This window comes from Pinus tabuliformis, chromosome 7 (genome assembly GCF_031772625.1).
Source record: "Pinus tabuliformis cultivar Carrire ecotype Pingquan chromosome 7, CPIR1, whole genome shotgun sequence".
Taxonomy (NCBI): Eukaryota; Viridiplantae; Streptophyta; class Pinopsida; order Pinales; family Pinaceae; genus Pinus; species Pinus tabuliformis.
Genome location: NC_142293.1, coordinates 19,908,223 through 19,909,978, shown reverse-complemented (window position 1 = coordinate 19,909,978; position 1,756 = coordinate 19,908,223). Strand labels below are relative to the sequence as shown.

The 1,756-nt window shown below is 32.7% G+C and overlaps 1 protein-coding gene across 1 annotated transcript; it reads right to left on the bottom strand.

Moving 5' to 3' along the window:
• Positions 1 to 230: 230 nt before the first annotated feature.
• Positions 231 to 1,299, bottom strand: LOC149244921 (sugar transporter ERD6-like 4). Its single transcript, XM_089455531.1, has 3 exons — positions 1,169 to 1,299; positions 897 to 1,011; positions 231 to 762 (listed from the first exon to the last, which is right to left on the bottom strand). The coding sequence occupies exons 1-3, from the start codon at positions 1,175 to 1,177 to the stop codon at positions 650 to 652; spliced, it is 237 nt and encodes a 78-aa protein (XP_089311657.1). The 5' UTR covers positions 1,178 to 1,299; the 3' UTR covers positions 231 to 649.
• Between the last annotated feature and the right edge of the window lie 457 nt (positions 1,300 to 1,756).

The window sequence follows — 1,756 nt, the reverse complement described above, 5'->3', positions numbered from 1 at the left end:
TCAGGTTGGAATGCACAATGTGAGTGCCGAGTAGTAAGATAAATAAAGAGGATGTTTTAATACTGTTGTGATAAGTTGAGATCATATTCGCAGTTTCCCAGCAGCTATAAAATAATTATTTCTAAATGGGAAACCAAAAGATCAGACTGTATAGTGAGTAATATGATATTACTCTTACATGCAAAGAATAGGCAAGTCAAGATTGATTAATGATAAAATGCATTGAAATGGAAGCTTTAATTTCTCCATTTTATTGTTTTGCATCTTTAACAATACTGAAAATGAACTTTCTTGAAATGGAACTGAATGCCTAACCTCTAATGTTTACATGACATGAAATGATATGTACAGGAGGAGCTGAATAAAAAGAAGATCTCCCACCACAAGGTTGTGGGATAGGAATATTTTGACAAATCTCCGCGTTGTAAAGAAGTGCATACAATGTACATAATAAAACCCCTACTCGGTCCATGGCTATATTTGTTAGGCAGATGTCACATATGGTTTGAACTGAAGAACCCTATCTGTTATAGGAAGCATGGCTATTTCATATGGACTGACAGCCACTGCAAACTACATAAATGTCCTTGTTACTTATAGAAATGAACATTGCTCTCAAAGAAATTGAAGACACTTAATCATGTGAACTTCATCTGAATGATTTCTCAATTTCTTCTAGAGTCCGTCCCTTAGTTTCAGGTAAATACAGTGCCACAAAGATCAAGGTAACAACACATGCCAATGAATAAAGCAGAAAAGTTCCTGCACTCAGGTATACAACTCTTTTAGAACAAAATCCGGCCCCACACAATAGAAGGTAAGAAAGAATAAAATAACAGTAGATCGTGAAATTACAAGTTAATGATACAACCAGTCTTTCAAATTTAAGACTGTACCTGTAGAACTCCACTGCAGCAGACTATTGATAGTCAGTGTCACTACCCAAGATGCTGACCAAAATCCTAAAGCTGCCATGCTAATAGCAAAGCCTTTTATGTTGGTTGGAAGGATCTGCAGTTAAATAAGACAAAAAGCATAGAATAACTGCACATTTAGACTGCTTAGATTTATAGTATAAAGAAAAACTGAAGTAGAGGACAGTTGATCGTCAATAATCAGTTTACAAAAATAAACATTTCCAGTTATCTGTATAGGTAAGGCAGAATACCTCAGACATAGTAATGAAGGGGATAGGCCCTACACCGAGAGAGAATGCGATGATGTAAAGCTATTGACACAAGCAATCAACCAATGCAATAAAGTCATTGTTAAAGTTAAAACCTGATATGATCTACATAGATTAGACCATTTTGAAATTATTCAATTGCAGTCCATTTTTTATCATATTAGTGACTGTACAGAAGTATTAACCCCACCAAAATATTAAAGAAGAATCTACTGTACAGATTTCATAGTTAATTTTAATTGTGATAGATTTCACGATATGAATTATGTGAATCACGTAGGAGTTTAGAAAAGTATGGAATTTTAAGTGAACATTCCACCTATTATTGGAAAATTCAAAAGAAACTTATGACAAATAAAAAGTAGTATGCTTATGTAGTGAATAAATAGAAATGAGAAGGAATTAGCCATTAATATAAATAACATAGATAATGCATAGGTAAAGAAATCTACTCAACAAAATCAACGGATAAGGACAAGATATAGTTGAACAGAGAGTTATAAAACTGAGTAATTAATTAATTAGTAAACTAAATAAAGGTCATTTTTTTAATTATAAATTTAATGAGAA

What these genes read in the sequence shown, in the direction of transcription:
- LOC149244921 (XM_089455531.1), bottom strand. An exon ending in GCTGCAGTGGAGTTCTACAG is followed by an intron (nt 763 to 896) that starts GTACAGTCTTAA and finishes ACCTGAGTGCAG; the next exon opens with GAACTTTTCTGCTTTATTCA.